A 13,683-nucleotide genomic window follows, 5' to 3' on the forward strand; every position below is an offset into this window, starting at 1 on the left:
GACGTCATTCCAAGTTGCAAGTGTGAAAAATCATTTATTTGACAAAAACAAAACATGTAATCTTCCCAATAAATGAAAATCATGAAATAATCCTTTATGTTACTTGTGATCAGCATCAAAAGCCCTTGTGGATTTTGCACCACTCGAGTCTTATAATTTACGCCTATTCCGTTACAGCGAATAAATATATTTTTTAACCACAGAAAAATACAATATATATATTTATTCTATAAAATAGCCCAATAAAAAAAGTGCATTTTTGATTAAAAAAGCAACACATGTTATATTTAAGTACATCCTCAGCATTTCATGGAAAAGAACATACAGTACATTGTCTCCACTCAAGTACCACTCGGAAGTTTGACCCTATCGGTGGAGTAAATTCACAAGTTGGGTTTATTTGCCACTCTAGAAGCCCTTTGTAATAAAGATGGGGTAACGTTCCTACATTGTGTGAGTGGGATTGTCAGTGCCAGGTTGTCACTTTTTGACCATAAAAGTCCCTGGGTTCGGTTTCTTCTGGGGGCATGTTCTTTGCTAATGATTGTTTAACTTCCTTCACCGTATTAACATCTACCACATCTTCTGGGAGACTGGTCAACTTATTGTCCAACTCCTCAGAGTCGGGGAGGTGGGACTCAATGTTTTAAGGTATAATATGCACTTGGAACTGGGAAACCCGCCTTCTAAATGCTGGATAGTGCAAGTGGTCATTAGGTCAAGTCCCAGTAGACCAAGTACCTTCACTTCTAGGGTCTATTCACAAAGGCTCTGTAGTTGTGTTGAGTTCACCTGGTTTATTAGTCCATCAGAAGTCGTGTTGGCTGAAATCGAGCAACTCTTTTCTTCACAAAAGTGACTGTGAACTCTTGACTTTAGTCTCGTTGGAGAAGGTCTCCAACATAACAAAATCAACTCACATACTCAAGTGGGAGGCGCGTTCTTGCAATATTCCAGATGTGTGCAACGATTACACTTCTAGACTCCACAACGCGACAACTGTCAACTGTAACTCATCAGTAGACGAACCCAACTTGATGGAAGTGCTGTATTGTCCAGCTCAACAGTCATTTATTCAACTGACCAGATATACCTGTGCTGGCTATTCGGATTAATACTGTGTGTTCTGATTGTCGTGTGTCCCCTGGTATGAAGGTTTTAGAATGAGAATTCAAGCAACGCAGCCCCAAATATTTGGCTCGATTGATTAAAACAAAAGCCAGAACTCAGTTCGATCACTCAGCTGTGGAACGCACACAACAGTTTGAATGTCTGAGAGAATTCATGACCGTTCTGAACGCTCTTCTTTTGCCTTTAGTAGACTGCCCGGCAGGGTTTTCCGCCAACACTTCTGAGTTCTGTGAATGTTCCTCTATCTGGATCTCCAGGTGCTTCTGTATGGCCATTCCTAGAATCTCAGGATCCACGGCCGCTCCATACACCTCCCAGGTCATTCCTTCTTTATCCCACCTGACGTCACGTACCGGGGATTTCGGACATTGAAGGTGTAGTCCAACCCCGGCATCTGCAAATAAGCGTCCAGAGGTCTGAAAACAGGGACTTGTAGCTACCGACTTGTTTTCCATCATAATTACAGTTTGTACCTCTGCGTCTCTGCAGTTGGGTGGCATTTTTTGCCCGATGGGTATGTAATTCGTAGATGTCATGGTCCATGTATCTTTTGTTTTTGTGTCTGCTGCTTGTAGGTTATCTGACGATGTCTCAGAGTTCTTGATTAGCTGCCTGGGGGCATCCATCGTTGAGCTGTGCAAATTAAGTTCTTCGATGGAGGTCGGTGGTGTTGGAAAGGCCAACCGACCACACCTCATCAGCTTCTTGGCATCCAGGCCCGATTCACTAACAGAAGAAACTAGTTTGGGAAAAGTAAATGGAGGAGGCAACGATAAAAAATGTGGAGGTGACTGTCCTGACACCGGTTCATTAAGTGAGCATGCCAGTCCAGGGGAGAACTGAACGGAAGGTATAGGGAGAGAGTGGCAATACGCAGCAATGGTGTCACCCACCTTCCCCGTAAGTTCATAGTCTTTACAACGATGCAGAGTGCAGCTGTTGCGGACAATCATCGCTGGAGGAGAGTGTTGGAAATCTGAGATATCGTTACAAGACATGACCCCTGAAATATTATAATGCGGTCGATCGTACGTGCGTCCATTGTTTGGGAAACCATTCCCAGAGGTCTTTGGTCCTAAAAGTCTGTGTTGATACGTGCCTGGTACTGTGTATACGGTAATGTTGTGATGAACGGTACTTTTATCCAAATGGCACTGGGGGGTATTTTGATCTCTGGTTGCACGTGCCACGTCGGTTAAGTTATTCTGATTGGTCGTAGGAGACGTAGCTGTTCCGGAGTCATTTGTAATACTGCTTGCCCCATCGCTACATGAACCAGAAACACTGCTGGAGGAACATAGAACAGAATATGTGGCGCTATTCCTATTGTGGACGAAGAAAGGACCAGATGATGGAGTCCTACCACCATAGAGGAAACCAGAATAACTTTTTTGAACCACCGGTGCTCTTATTTCAAGCCCGTCTACACTTTGAGCTTTAAATGCTGACATTTTGGAGCGACCAAATGATGAGACATTCTCCGGTACATTGCTGCCGTGACAGCTCTTGGTGGCCCTTGGTTCCGTTGAGGCTACAGAAGTTTCGACGTCCAAACAACGATCCCCGTGCTGAAGTTTCTCTCCTGTGTGTTCCGTAACGGGATGGCTGCAGTTCGTTAGTTCAAAACAAGAGCCCGTATCTCCGTCCGGAGACCGCTCAGGACTGTGCAAAGGTCTAAGGTTGTTTTCGCAGAACTTAGACACAGGGAGGACATTGTTAAGGCTCTTATGGATCTCTTGCCTCCTTGTTAAACCTTCCTGGCCACTAGATGCCAGAGCAGAGGAACTTTTCGACAGTGAATGGCAGCTTTGGTTCGGTTTCTCTTGGCAAATTAAATGTGAATTTTCCTGGAAACAATGAGTGGAGAGTTTATGATCGCCGCTGGTCATGGCGAAGAAAAATATTCAGGACCTAAATGGAAAAGAAAGACGTGTTAGAAAGTCTTCGTCTATAAGATGCAAAGACGCCCTTAAAACCAACCAACAGATCTTAATTTGCTACTAGCCAAAGTATACGTTGACTTCATGCCTATAGGCGTCATGTTTCCAGGGGCACCTCGGGGTGGAGGCTGAAAGGCGAAGGACTTGATGGTGGTCACTCTAGTTCAGGCTCTGCCAAATATGACCAATGGCTGCCGTCCCTCATAGTTTCTGCAGGCTCAAGATTTTGTAGCCCCACTGGTGACATGGCCGGGGTGGGGGGATGGGTATAGGATTTCTATGTGATTTTGTAACCAGTTATTTACAATATTACATTTCTAAGCCCATCATCTGCCGTGCTTCTTTAGGGCTCTTGGAACTCTGTGACCCTTAATACTCAGCAAGCACTCTTAGCTCCTCGACAAAAAAACGACATCAGGGGAGGAAAAAAAAGGGACAGAAGGTCCAAAGAAGGACTGTCCCTACTATACAGGGACACATGGGTGATATGTGTACAGCACAGATCCAGGCAGAAGTTTTGCTCAGATGCGCCAGAGGATTACAAGAAGAGATACAGAATTAATTCATACTATTTCTGGCTAAGCTGCCTTTGGCTGTAAGATTGATCCTAAGTCGCGTCTCTCATTAATTCTTTTTGTATGATGGCAGCTCCCGCCCCCCCCCCCAGCCCAGCCCCCCCCCTTCACGTCTTACGATTAAATTTTCTGACCTATTTAATTTTGCCGGAAACTTTAGTAATAAAACCTGACATCGCGAACCATTTCATCTGATGGTAGAGCATTAGTGTTTGTTGGGCCGGCACGGTCGTTTCTCGCCTCCAGAGGGATTTAATCAGCGCCAAGAAAGAAAATATATCATCGGGTTGTTTTTCCCAGAAATATAATATATATTATATATATAAAAAAAATATATAATATTCTATTAAGCAGAGGGGCCATCACACAAAAGAATTAAGGAAATAGCGAATGAATTCATTCGATAAAACTTTTCGTTGATCATTCGGGGCATTCATTCTTGTCTCTATGCGAAGCAATTAACATTCTTTAATAACTTTTCATATTTTTTTTTTTATTATATATCAGTTAAATGGTGTGCCTAAATATGTATCCCTTTCATCCTTTCTTTCTTTAGCTCTCTTTGCCTTTTCGCTCCCCTTTTCGCTCTCTCCCTCTCCTCGCCATTTTCCACCCTTATCTGCTTCTCCACTTCTTTCTGTCTCCCTCCATTCTCCCTGCCTCTTCCCCCCCTCTTCACCTTCTCCCTCCCCTATTACTATCCCTCTCTTCTCCCTTCCACCTTTTCTCTCCCCCTCTTCTATTTCTATCTCTCTCTCCCTCCCTCTCAATCTTTCACCTCTTTTTCTCTTGTCACTATCTCCTTCTCACCCATCCTCACCTCTTCCTAAAAAACAACCCTTCCACCCCATGCCTACCTCTCCTTTAACATCATGGGTACCCCCCACCCCCCTTTACCTGCATCTGTCTTAATGTCACAAACTTCCTCCTGCTCCACACCAAGGCTGGATAATGCGAGTGGGAAAAGGGACCAAATCATAGTTCAGCAACATGGTCATGTAGGGTCGGATAGATAAACATATATCATTATATGTTCGAGCTCTGAGGCTCGCTCAGCATGTTAACCTAAATGTCACATTTTCAACTCACCTCCGTGGCGGGTGCGCCGGTTCTTGATGCACACCGGGTCTCAGTCCCACATAGTACTACTCGGCAGCATGGAGCTAGGCCTCGGGTCCAGGTCTCCAGGACCTCCCTACAACGGGCAGCGTTGCCCTGCCTTGACCTTAACGGCATCATGCGGTCTTGTCGTGTGCTCGCCCACTGGGGGGTCTTAAAGGAGTCACAAGCCAATTCCAGGTGGAGCACGCCCAGTAGCAGGTACCTATTTAAACCTAGAACACCTGAGGACAGGTGCTCAGTTGTATTGTGCGCCTGCCCCAGCGTGACCTTAGTTGCTGACCTCCTGGCCTGACTTTACCTTGCCTTTCAGATTACCCTTGTGCTCCTACGACCCAGTTCTCCTGACCTTCGGCCTGTTCGTTTTGCTCCCGAGCTACGCGTATCCTGCAGCTGGTATCCTGCATCCTGCTCTTGCTCACCAGTACTGGCCCGTCTATCTAGGTCACTCTCAGCGAGTGGCCGCAGGTTCCTCTCGCTACGCTAAGGACCAGGTAAGATCCTGAAAGCCTTCGCATTGATTTTCAGGAGGGCACTTTCAGGATGCTGATTAGCTGCACCAAGCAGCCAATCGGTGGCAAGATTCTTCAGACACCGGAGCTGCAGCTTCTACCTCAGGCAAATACGTTATTTTGTTTAACAATTTTTGCAGAGTGCACACTCGGGTACTCACGAAAGGTTAAGGGTTACTCTCACAGTATTTCTGGGGGTCACAACATGGTATACAGTTTTTGATTTGCTGAAATATGGTCACGCGGAATTCCATCACGGAACTTAAAATGGATTGTATAACGATTTTATAAGAGCACTTACATTCTAAACCCTTTTTTATTAACCCCTTAAGGCCAATGGGCGGTCCCTAAACCCGTTGAAAACAATGCATTTTGAGCCCGTACATGTACGGGCTTTGTCATTAAGGGGTTAAAATCCTTTATTCACTATTTTATTCTCTTTAAGCTTCAATCTATACAGAATAAAAAGGCTTTTTTTTTTTTTTTACTAAACACCGGATTATAAATGATTTCCTTTGTACATTTAAAATGAGAATAGTCGAGGACCAGCAACTGTTACACAACTAATGAAATTATATAGTATAGTATTTTTCTGCCAGTAAGGAGGCAATATATTTCATATACTATATCCAAAAGAGGTTTTTGATTAAAAAAAAATCCAAAATAATGTGTTTTTTGGTTTTTTTTTAAGAAAAAAAAATTGTAGTTATTGGATAATATGATGTTTTCACTTTTCAGGCAGCTGAAAACATCATATTTGTCTACAAGACAAACAAGCTTCTTATCACACTGCCTGTGGCAACCAATAGAATGGCTCGGTCTTTATCGCCAGCAGGACTCTCAGACTAATGAAAGTCTATGGAGGAACGGACTTCATTAGCATTGCCGTAAAGAATCAACCAAAATATCACATGGCTGACAACAATGGCGGCCTTCGGGTCTGCAGATAAAGCGAGTTTATTGGGGCAAAATGAGATACAACCGGGTCTCTGTCAAGGCATACACATTCAGATTCCGGGGTTGCTAATAGAATAATAATGACCAATAAATACACAAGAATTCAGCGCATACTCAGCGAATACCGTTAAAAAAAACAGCTACCTAAGGCATAAATGTTGGGGATTCCGTCACACTATATGGCCGTATATCGCTCAGCCGGCCACTGCGTCAAAGTACCCCAAGTTTGGAGAGTCCTGTCCAATTTTTGCCGCACAATGCCGCAGTCTAAAGAAATTCGAGAACAGATGGGAACCATCACCATTTATCAGTCTGGAAAGAGTTACGGAGCCATTTCTAAGGCTGTGGGACTCCAGCGAACCAAGGCGGAGAGCCATTACCTACAACTGGAGAAAAACCATCCCAGGCGTGACTGACCCGGGTGCACAAAACAACCCAGACCGTTAAGGTCCATGATTCCACAATAAGAAAGAGACTGTGCAAAAATGGCACCCATGGGAGAGTTGCAAAGCGTAAAAAAAACCCCACTGCTGACCAAAAAAACCCCACAAAGGCCAAAAAAACAACTTTATGACTTTGAAGACTTATGGGATAATATTCTGTGGGCTGATGAGTCAAAAGTGGAACCTTTTTTTTTAGAAGACATGTGTCCCGTTACATTTGGTGTAAAGTAAATCAGAACATCACCCCAACAGTCAGACACGATGGTGGTGGTAGTGTGATGTCTGGGGCTGCTTCAGGACCTGGGCGACTTTCCCTAATTGATGGAACCCACGAAAACCAGAAACTCCTGAAGGAGAACGTCCGTCCACCACTCCATGACCTAAAGTTCAAGCGCAGTTGGGTTCCGCAGCAGGACAATTATTGGAAGTCCACCTCTGAATGGCTCAAAACTCAACGAAGGTTTCGGAGGCCGAGTCAAAGTCCTGACTCGAATCGGATTGAGATGCTGCGGCATGACCTTTACAAGGCAGTTCATCCTCAAAACCCCCCCAATGTGGCCGAATTATAACATCCCTGCCAAGAAGAGCGGCCAAGATTCCCCCAGAGGGATGTAACCTACTCATTGGCAGCTATCACAGACGTCTGATCGCAGTTATGGACTCTTTACCTTGATGGGATTCATGCTTACTCACACCGTCTTTGTCTTTTATTAAAATGTGACAAAAAATTGAAAAAAATTCGGGAAGGGGGCCAATACTTTTCCCCAGCACTGTCCATGCGTTGTTGTAACCCGACACAGACCGGGCAGTGAAGCTGTACGCAGCTGTAGCGATTAGGGGAATCTCGGCTGATTCTCGGCTTAGCCGGCGGTAAGAAGGTCAAAAACAAAGCAGGGCACTGCAAGTCTTTTTCAGCCACAAGGATATTGGTTTTTTTTTTTGTCCCTTAAACACCTCGTGTGAATGGAAAAGAACCCCCGCTGGTTACTCGTAGACGCCGTACCTTCCGGGGTAATGATACATTAATACCACGAGACCGAGTCCACTTCTCCTTATGGACCAGTTCCTATGCATTAAGATGTATTCATAGTACAATTCATGTTTTATATTCTTATTGTTAGGTTGGCTACAAAAAAAGACATCAAGCATTAGAATTTAAGGGCAGATCGGCCCCATTTGGCCCCCTTTGGCCTTAATCAGTCTTTGTACAATAACACAAGTGAGTGACAGGAACGGGATGAATTGCATTGTAGGACTAGCATACCCTGTCCTATCTCAGGTGTTCAAATCAAAATACCTGTGTTAGGGGGAGGGGCAAGAGACTAAAAAGGGCAGGGCCCGTTTCAAAAGTGGGCTGGACGGGAGGCGTGGTCACCCGCCCACCTTACTTAAATAGCCACCGCTTGGGAGCTCGTAGGGCTGGTAGGGGCGGCTCCCCGAAACAGTAGTCCGTGCCAGAAAATGGGGATGTTTGGTAAGCGTAGCATTGAGGCCTCTTAAATTATGGGGAAAAAAAACATTTAGAGAAATGTAATTTTTAAGTATTCTTGCCCTTCCAATTTCACCAAAACAGCGTTTGGTGACCTTCATGGTGTGGACCTTGTCATTCAAATGTGAAAATTCATGTTTCCGATGTTCTGCTGAGTGGAATCCCGGCCGGGAGCTTCTTTCCAAAAAAGGACCAAGGTGCCAACCAAGTACGTGGTGGCGCTCCAGGGCGTCCTATCCAAGTGATCACGGAAAGTAACCTTGTCTGTAGAGCAATCGGGGCTGCCAACGGGTCCAACATCAGTTCTCCTATCTATGAATATCTTAACTTGTCCTGGGATTAAATTTCTTTAACTAACGTGTAAGCTATTTATCAAATTGTGTTGAGTACTAACAATTTAACAGCGGGGAGGAATAATCATGCAAATCCTGAATGTAGACGTTTACATGGCCGGTCCAACGTCATACAGATAAAGTGGGTTTCCTAGGCATAAAGAATTTACCAGTGAATGTTATGTGTCTGTGATAAAAGGCTAATAATAATGTTTTAGCTAGGATTAGTTTACCCCGAATCAGGAAAACACATATCCTCTTTCATCAATGGAGCTGGACCAGTTTTTCACCAGGTCGGCCCAGTGCACACCAGATGCATAATCCTCAAATTCACCGAGTCCTTACCTAACCCAGACTATTCACGTGAACTCAGCTGCCGAAGAAAAGCACTCGCATTGTAGTGACTTTACTCCATATTGACATCTAGGTACTCGTTGGATCAACAAACTATAACGAATCCAGTTCTTATAACCCATTATATCCCTGTATATAACTCATATATATTATATACTCTCCAGCCCAATAACAAACCCTGTCCATATAACCCGTTATATTATATCTCTGTATATTCCTCATATTATATATTATATACTCTCCGGCCGTACAACTAATCCTGTCCTTATAACCCGTTATATCCCTGTATATTCCTCATATTATATATTATATACTCTCCGGCCGTACAACTAATCCTGTCCTTATAACCCGTTATATCCCTGTATATTCCTCACATTATATATTATATACTCTCCGGCCGTATAACTAATCCCGTCCTTATAACCCGTTATATCCTGTATGTTCCTCATATTATATATTATATACTCTCCGGCCGTATAACTAATCCCGTCCTTATAACCCGTTATATCCTGTATATTCCTCATATTATATATTATATACTCTCCGGCCGTATAACTAATCCCGTCCTTATAACCCGTTATATCCCTGTATATTCCTCATATTATATATTATATACTCTCCGGCCGTATAACTAATCCCGTCCTTATAACCCGTTATATCCCTGTATATTCCTCATATTATATATTATATACTCTCCGGCCGTATAACTAATCCCGTCCTTATAACCCGTTATATCCTGTATATTCCTCATATTATATATTATATACTCTCCGGCCGTACAACTAATCCCGTCTTTATAACCCGTTATATCTCTGTATATTCCTCATATTATATATTATATACTCTTGGGCCATATAACTAATCCCGTCCTTATAACCCGTTATATCCTGTATATTCCTCATATATATTATATACTCTCCGGCCGTATAACTAATCCCGTCCATATAACCCGTTATATCCTGTATATTCCTCATATTATATATTATATACCCCCCGGCCTGTATAACTAATCCCGTCCTTATAACCCGTTATATCCTGTATATTCCTCATATTATATATTATATACTCTCCGGCCGTATAACTAACCCCGTCCATATAACCCGTTATATCCTGTATATTCCTCATATTATATATTATATACTCTCCGGCCGTATAACTAATCCCGTCCTTATAACCCGTTATATCCTGTATATTCCTCATATTATATATTATATACCCCCCGGCCTGTATAACTAATCCCGTCCTTATAACCCGTTATATCCTGTATATTCCTCATATTATATATTATATACTCTCCGGCCGTATAACTAACCCCGTCCTTATAACCCATTATATCCTGTATATTCCTCATATTATATATTATATACTCTCCGGGGCGTATAACTAATCCCGTCCTTATAAAACGTTATATCCTGTATATTCCTCATATTATATATTATATACTCTCCGGCCGTATAACTAACCCCGTCCTTATAACCCATTATATCCTGTATATTCCTCATATTATATATTATATACTCTCCAGCCCGTATAACTAATCCAGTCCTTATAACCCGTTATATCCTGTATATTCCTCATATTATATATTATATACTCTCCGGCCGTATAACTAATCCCGTCCATATAACCCGTTATATCCTGTATATTCCTCATATTATATATTATATACCCCCCGGCCTGTATAACTAATCCCGTCCTTATAACCCGTTATATCCTGTATATTCCTCATATTATATATTATATACTCTCCGGCCGTATAACTAATCCCGTCCTTATAACCCGTTATATCCTGTATATTCCTCATATTATATATTATATACTCTCCGGCCGTACAACTAATCCCGTCCTTATAACCCGTTATATCCCTGTATATTCCTCATATTATATATTATATACTCTCCGGCCCATATTTAAAAATATCTATTGCATGTGACAGCACATCCTCTGTGGGTGGTGGATTCTCCATCGTTACTGCTCTTACTGTAAATCCCCGTCTGTCCGGTCGTGATAAGGACACACCGCCATTGTGGCGGAGGTGTCCTGCAATGTCATGATTGCCCTCTGATGTTCCAATCTTTTTAATTAAAAAATATAAATTCCGTTCTGGCATTATTTTTTTTATGCCTGCAATCAAATATATATATTTTTCTATGTAGATTTAAAGATTGTAAATACAGTTACTTTACTCAGAGAAGAAAGATAAGTGGAACAGCTGCCCAGCAGAAGTGGTAGAGGTAGTCTCCTGTAGTATGTCTCCTGAATCTAAGACGAAACTGATTAAGGGCTAGATGGCCGAACGGGTCTTATCTCCCAAAAAAATAGTATATTTAACTTTGTGATCTGGAACACATCTGATATGCTGTTAATGTCCAGCATTCAACAGGTTAATACCTTTGAGAGTAACCAACATTGATTAACCCTTCGTTCCGTTTCACTATTTGAGTTTTTCTTACCTTTTCTCACTTTTTTTTTCGGGTGCAGCCGTGGCGATGTTCTGGAATCGAAGTTATCGACGGCTGAGGAAGACACAGGAGGTGGCAACCGAGCGTCTGCTCCAACCGGTGTGCCGCTGACGCACACTTCTGCCCGCATGGAGAAAGATGGAGTGAGAGCGAGAGAGAGAGAGAGGAGGGAGAGGATAAGCTGCATTCTCATCTGATTACAGGGAGGAGCAGAGAATAAGAGCAGGGAGAGAAAAGAGCGAGGTGTAGGTCAGGGAGCGGGGGGGATTTAAGACGCTCTTACGGAAAGAGAAACCGGACGGATCAGAACTGCAGAGCCGAATGAGACAGAATAACGATAACTTCCGCCAGCGCTCTCCCCGCATCCACTGAAAGCTGTGAATTATCCACTTCTATAGCGTCCGCTAAAGAGCTATTAACCCACACACACTGACACATACACACTCATGCTAACATACACACATTTATACATACACACTCATGCTAACATACACACATTTACACATACACACTCATGCTAACATACACACATTTACACATACACACTCATGCTAACATACACACTGACACATACACACTCATGCTAACCCACACACACTGACACATACACACTCATGCTAACATACACACATTTACACATACACACTCATGCTTACATACACACATTTACACATACACACTCATGCTAACATACACACATTTACACATACACACTCATGCTTACATACACACATTTACACATACACACTCATGCTAACATACACACATTTACACATACACACTCATGCTAACATACAGACATTTACACATACACACTCATGCTAACATACACACATTTACACATACACACTCATGCTAACCCACACACACTGACTCATACACACTCATGCTAACATACACACATTTACACATACACACTCATGCTAACATACACACATTTACACATACACACTCATGCTAACCCACACACACTGACTCATACACACTCATGCTAACATACACACATTTACACATACACACTCATGCTAACATACACACATTTACACATACACACTCATGCTAACATACACACATTTACACATACACACTCATGCTAACATACACACATTTACACATACACACTCATGCTAACATACACACATTTACACATACACACTCATGCTAACATACACACATTTACACATACACACTCATGCTAACATACACACATTTACACATACACACTCATGCTAACATACACACATTTACACATACACACTCATGCTAACATACACACATTTACACATACACACTCATGCTAACATACACACATTTACACATACACACTCATGCTAACATACACACATTTACACATACACACTCATGCTAACATACACACATTTACACATACACACTCATGCTAACATACACACATTTACACATACACACTCATGCTTACATACACACATTTACACATACACACTCATGCTAACATACACACATTTACACATACACACTCATGCTAACATACACACTGACACATACACACTCATGCTAACATACACACATTTACACATACACACTCATGCTAACATACACACATTTACACATACACACTCATGCTAACATACATACACACATACTCACTCCTTCCCAAACCCCCTTACTTACTCCCTCACTCCCTAACTTTTCCCAGAGCCATCTTTCTAGCGGCTCGACCACACTGTGCTTTAACCACATCAGGTTACCTGTTTTGAAGATGTTTTTAAGAAGCCCAGTGGGTGCAATTGCCCCTTGGGCCAGGCCGGCCCTCAGTATGTATAATGCTTTGTAATCCTATTTATCCATGATGCCAAAAGCATATTTTTAGGTTTAGCGCTTACAGTCTATTTATGTGCGAGAGTTCACCAGTTATCAAAAACTGATATGGAGGCACTTTGTGGATGACTTCGTAGGTAGACGGCCGACCCGGGGACTCCCTGGGTTTGACCAGGAGTCAGCATAGCTCCTCTAGGTCTCCGGGTCACTTTGTTCTCTGACCATACTCACTCTCCATTCCTCCATATATTTCATTAGTCCCAAAGATCAGGCTGGGCGATTAAGACTGAGGCATTCTATAATTTAGTCCGGTATCCCTGCAGGATCTCGTAAGGTTATCGCGGTCGCCGGGGCGGACACGAGACGGAGGCCGGGATTATAACCCGCACGCTATCAATTAACCCCGAAGTGAAATCTAATTAAGATCATTACTTGATACAGGCAAGTACCCAAAGCAGCATTACAAAGAGCGCTCCAGCTGGCAGGCTCAAGGGACGAGCTACGCAGAGCGTTTCCATAGCAACTCAAATACCTTCTCATCCGGTATGCTCAGTTGCGACGTTTAATCTCTT

The 13,683-nt window shown here is 42.8% G+C and overlaps 1 protein-coding gene across 1 annotated transcript; it reads right to left on the reverse strand.

The window, feature by feature from the left end:
* Positions 1-1,235: 1,235 nt before the first annotated feature.
* LOC149272831 (GRIN2-like protein) lies at positions 1,236-2,084 on the reverse strand. The gene has a single exon (XM_089506684.1). It carries the CDS (start codon positions 2,082-2,084, stop codon positions 1,236-1,238), a length of 849 nt encoding a protein of 282 aa, XP_089362810.1.
* Positions 2,085-13,683: the final 11,599 nt, after the last annotated feature.

Source organism: Sceloporus occidentalis, unplaced genomic scaffold (genome assembly GCF_023333645.1).
Source record: "Sceloporus occidentalis isolate IW3139 unplaced genomic scaffold, rSceOcc1.0.p SCAF_413, whole genome shotgun sequence".
Classification (NCBI taxonomy): domain Eukaryota; kingdom Metazoa; phylum Chordata; class Lepidosauria; order Squamata; family Phrynosomatidae; genus Sceloporus; species Sceloporus occidentalis.